The 2,315-nt window shown below is 40.7% G+C and overlaps 1 protein-coding gene across 1 annotated transcript; it reads left to right on the plus strand.

Moving 5' to 3' along the window:
* Window positions 1-990: 990 nt before the first annotated feature.
* Window positions 991-1,891, plus strand: CCR75_009115 (uncharacterized protein; the record flags this gene model as incomplete). The annotated part of the gene is made up of 1 exon (XM_067967160.1): window positions 991-1,891. The coding sequence occupies one exon, from the start codon at window positions 991-993 to the stop codon at window positions 1,645-1,647; it is 657 nt and encodes a 218-aa protein (XP_067822674.1). The 3' UTR covers window positions 1,648-1,891.
* Window positions 1,892-2,315: the final 424 nt, after the last annotated feature.

Raw genomic sequence — 2,315 nt, forward strand, 5'->3', positions numbered from 1 at the left:
AGAGTTTCGGGACGACGCGTTTGCGTCATCCCAGGTACAGGGGTCTGTACCTGTTGTAATCTCAACAGTTCCGCCTGTTGAGAGCCTTGCTGATTCAGCAAGGCTACTTTTTCCTTCATCTCGTCAAGTTCATGTTGTATGAACTTGGCGACGGTTGAATGGAGGGCATCTCTGTCTAAGTTGGACAGTAATGCCAGGATTGCATCGTTTCCTACGGATGAACTCATTCGTTCAACCGCACTCCTTTCTATATCACTTAGAAAGGAGTAGCTTTCAGGGGAAACGTGATGCGTATTCCCACTACCATCTAACATGTCCATGTTAAATGTGGGAAATGTGGTCCTTGGACGGACTACAAAGTGCTACCAGGTGTAACGGGGCACTGCGACTTGTACTGTTTCAGTACAAGTCCACTTCACACTGCTTCAGATGTGAGTGGTGCCTCTCGTTAGGTGACGTACACTGTACGTATAGAGGAAGACTTCTCTTAAGGCAAGTTAGCTTAAGAGTGTAAAATGAAAACTGTATTAATATAGTTAAGTGTCTTGTTAATCTATCTTTGTAAATGTTGACTTAACTATAAACTAATACTAAACATGTAAATGAATTCTTATCTATCTTATCTTGTAACTCTCTTTGATTACTTCTACAGCTGATTAGTCTGCGGAATAAATAGACATAATGGTCTATACCTATTTATGGATAAGAATTCAGGACATTACTATATAAAGTAATATCCTCCAAATATTATCTACCTTTTAGATAATATATTAATTAACAACCTTTAAGTGTTAATTTCATGTAACGATACACCCCGTTTCAGGTTCCCTATATTAATTATCAACCTTTAAGTGTTAATTTCATGACACCCCCCGTTACATTGACAGTCTTTAGGTTGCGGGCTTTAAACTCCGGAACCAAATCAAACGAAAAACAATTTAAGGAATTATGTACGTAACATAACGTAAATCGCAATACACGTGGAAGAAGATGCTGGTGCGAATTGTGCGTTTCCTGCTTCTGGCGCTGACGGATTTAGCCATGATTCCGGCACTCAATATTATGAAGCGCAATCGCCGTCACTTTGAGCTATTTGTCGGAGTGCTGCATCTTGGAGTGTCCTTCATATTCAATGCAGCCGAGGCGTTGGACACGGAATTGTTTCTCAAAGAGAATGAGTGGCATTTTATCTCGGACGTGCTATCTGTCTCGTATTTTTTAATGCTCTGCGTGCATGTAATGGATTACAAGAACGAGAATCATAATATTGTATTGCGCTATGTGGCGTTTGCGGGCGCGTGGATTACTAAGACAAAGGATGACTGGAGCTCCGTTATCTTCCAGGCACTGCTCGCTATCTGCTATCTACTCGGCGTCTTCTACCGTCGCACTTTCACGCCAGGTGCTGACATCTCTCCGCTTATTAAGCAAAATGTGACGTACGCAATGGGGTGCTTGGCTGCGTTTCTAGTCGTACTAATTGTTATCGTCTTTTTCGACGAAGACGATAGCCCCGATGCGCTTGGACTTGCCATGGGTATGCTGCATATCACCGCAGGTGCCCTATTTTACTACGCGTGGCTTTCAGTTCCTTGCATGGATTCCAAAAAGGATGATATTATCCCGAAGTATAGTTCCTACGTGTAGAGCGCGTCTTGCACATTTGTTGGGTTGCTACAAAGTTTTGTTTCGTTTTGCAATCAATATTTGGTGTAATCAGGGAAACATTCAGGTAGCTGAATCGGAATCATGAAGACCGATTTGTAAGAAATACCTGTACTAAAAACTACCTCAAAGTACGTAGAACACACAGCAGAGAGCAAATACCGCGACATCAAGTGCCTAACATAAACATAGTAAATATATAAATAAGTTCGTTTGATACGCAAGATATTAAGCAATGCATCTGTGACAGCTGCATATTTTTGGGCTGTTAAATAAATTAATTGTGGAAGACTACCAGATAAGTTGCGGCGTAAGGTCTACGATGTAACGGGGCACTACGACTTGTACTGCTTCAGTACAAGTCCACGTCGCACTGCTTCAGTTGCGAGTGGTGCCCTACGTTATTTCACGTACACTAATACGTGCAGAGGAAGACTGCTCTTTAAGGCAACTAGCTGCTTAAAGAGGGTCAAATGAAAACTGCATTAATATAATTAAGTATCTCTTCTATCTATCTTGTAAATGCTAACTTAACTATAAACTAATACTAAACATGCAATTGAATTCTTATCTTATCTGTATCTCTCTTTTGTTTACATCTATTTACATCACTGATTAGTCTGCGGAATAAATAGATATAATGGTCTATA

Source organism: Bremia lactucae (genome assembly GCF_004359215.1).
Source record: "Bremia lactucae strain SF5 chromosome Unknown BlacSF5_NotPlaced_17_SHOA01000003.1_2250557bp, whole genome shotgun sequence".
Classification (NCBI taxonomy): domain Eukaryota; phylum Oomycota; class Peronosporomycetes; order Peronosporales; family Peronosporaceae; genus Bremia; species Bremia lactucae.